We start from the raw sequence: 1455 nt of genomic DNA, 5'->3' as shown, positions 1-1455 counted from the left end.
CACACACACACACACATACACTCACTCACACACACACACACATACACTCACTCACACACACACACACATACACTCACTCACACACACACACACATACACTCACTCACACACACACACACATACACTCACTCACACACACACACATTTACATAAACATTTGCATTGATATTAACAAAAGTGTTGCTGTGAAATTTCAAGGCCATGATATAACAGGTTTTCTAGCATATTTATATGGGCAGTTCACACATATCAACTACCAATGACATTACATTGTGCATGGGTCAGTTTATCATAACAGGCGGGTACAGATCTGGTTTAAGCAGCTGGTTAAAGACACTAAAACAGGTTGTTGCTAGAACCTGTAACTAAAAACCGCTTGCTGTAAACTAGAAGGTTGAAGGTTCAAACTCCACAAGCGTTGATCCATTAACTATCCCCACTGTAACCTCGATGGGTAGCTGACAAACAGGAGACGGACCTCAATAACCTCTCAGACCTATATATACACATGCGCATTGATATGAACATTAAAAAGTGAATGCATATTTATATGGGTAGTTAACACACATGAGAGTTTGTGCAGTGTGTATGGGTATGTTTATCATAACAGGCGGGTACAGATCTGGTTTAACACTGAAACCGGTTGTTGCTCGGGTGGACTAGAACCTGTAACTAATCAAACTCTTACCTCGGAAGAGATGAGGCGACAGGTGAGCCGGTAACGATCCGATCAAGAGCCTCGGAGCGCCGGCGGACCGCTCTCTCTCCTCCGGTGTGCTGTTACCGGACTCCTGAGAACTGTACGCTCCCGAGCTCGGTATAGTAATGCTCGACTGGGGTCGCCTGGAGCCGGTAAAGTGCGCGGCGGCCGCCGCTGAAGATGTAGCACCTGAGGCGCCGTGTGCGTGATACCGCATCGCCACAGCCGCCGTCCTGCCGCCGTTACTCGACGGGAGATCCGAGCCCGAGTACGCTCGCGTGCGCCCGTCGGCAGCGGGACTGCTCTGTTTGGCCCCCATGCCAACCTACACTTCCCTCCGGGTTTAACGATTACGGATAAACAAACAAACACACGCACACTGACAGCGACCGGGAAGCGACGACCGTTACATCTGACGTCAGCGAAACTTTTTGCGAAGGGGTTTAAATCGCCGTCGGCGCGGAAAAGTGAAGCTCTGACGCGACGCTCTCCTCGTAATCCGCGCGCTGACGGCTGCTGTGCCCAGGCGGGCGGTTATTACCAGGGTTGCCAGGTTTTCACAACAAAACCCGCCCAATTGCTCCTGGAGGGAGGGGGATTTCAACCGGAACAAATCGCGTTCCGGCGGGTAAAATTCGCACTCACGTTATTAGGGTCGCTTCAACCCGCGGACATGAGAAACAACCCGCCGAAACAGTGTTAAAGCATCCCAGTTCCGCGGGAAAACCGCGGACCTGGCAACACTGGAACTCTAC

The 1455-nt window shown here is 50.8% G+C and overlaps 1 protein-coding gene across 1 annotated transcript in view; it reads right to left on the bottom strand.

The window, feature by feature from the left end:
- The window catches only part of LOC107601982 (E3 ubiquitin-protein ligase ZNRF2-like), a 45637-nt gene extending 44422 nt beyond the window's left edge, over window positions 1–1215 (bottom strand). Inside the window, exon 1 of the mRNA XM_016294360.1 lies at window positions 689–1215. Coding sequence (XP_016149846.1) covers window positions 689–1019 — 331 coding nt within the window. The 5' untranslated portion in view covers window positions 1020–1215. The remainder of the gene's footprint in view (window positions 1–688) is intronic.
- Between the last annotated feature and the right edge of the window lie 240 nt (window positions 1216–1455).

This window comes from Sinocyclocheilus grahami, unplaced genomic scaffold (assembly GCF_001515645.1).
Source record: "Sinocyclocheilus grahami isolate Dianchi unplaced genomic scaffold, SAMN03320097.WGS_v1.1 scaffold316.1, whole genome shotgun sequence".
Classification (NCBI taxonomy): Eukaryota; Metazoa; Chordata; class Actinopteri; order Cypriniformes; family Cyprinidae; genus Sinocyclocheilus; species Sinocyclocheilus grahami.
The sequence above is the reverse complement of the archived record's forward strand: the minus strand, read 5'-3'. Positions and strand labels throughout refer to the sequence as shown.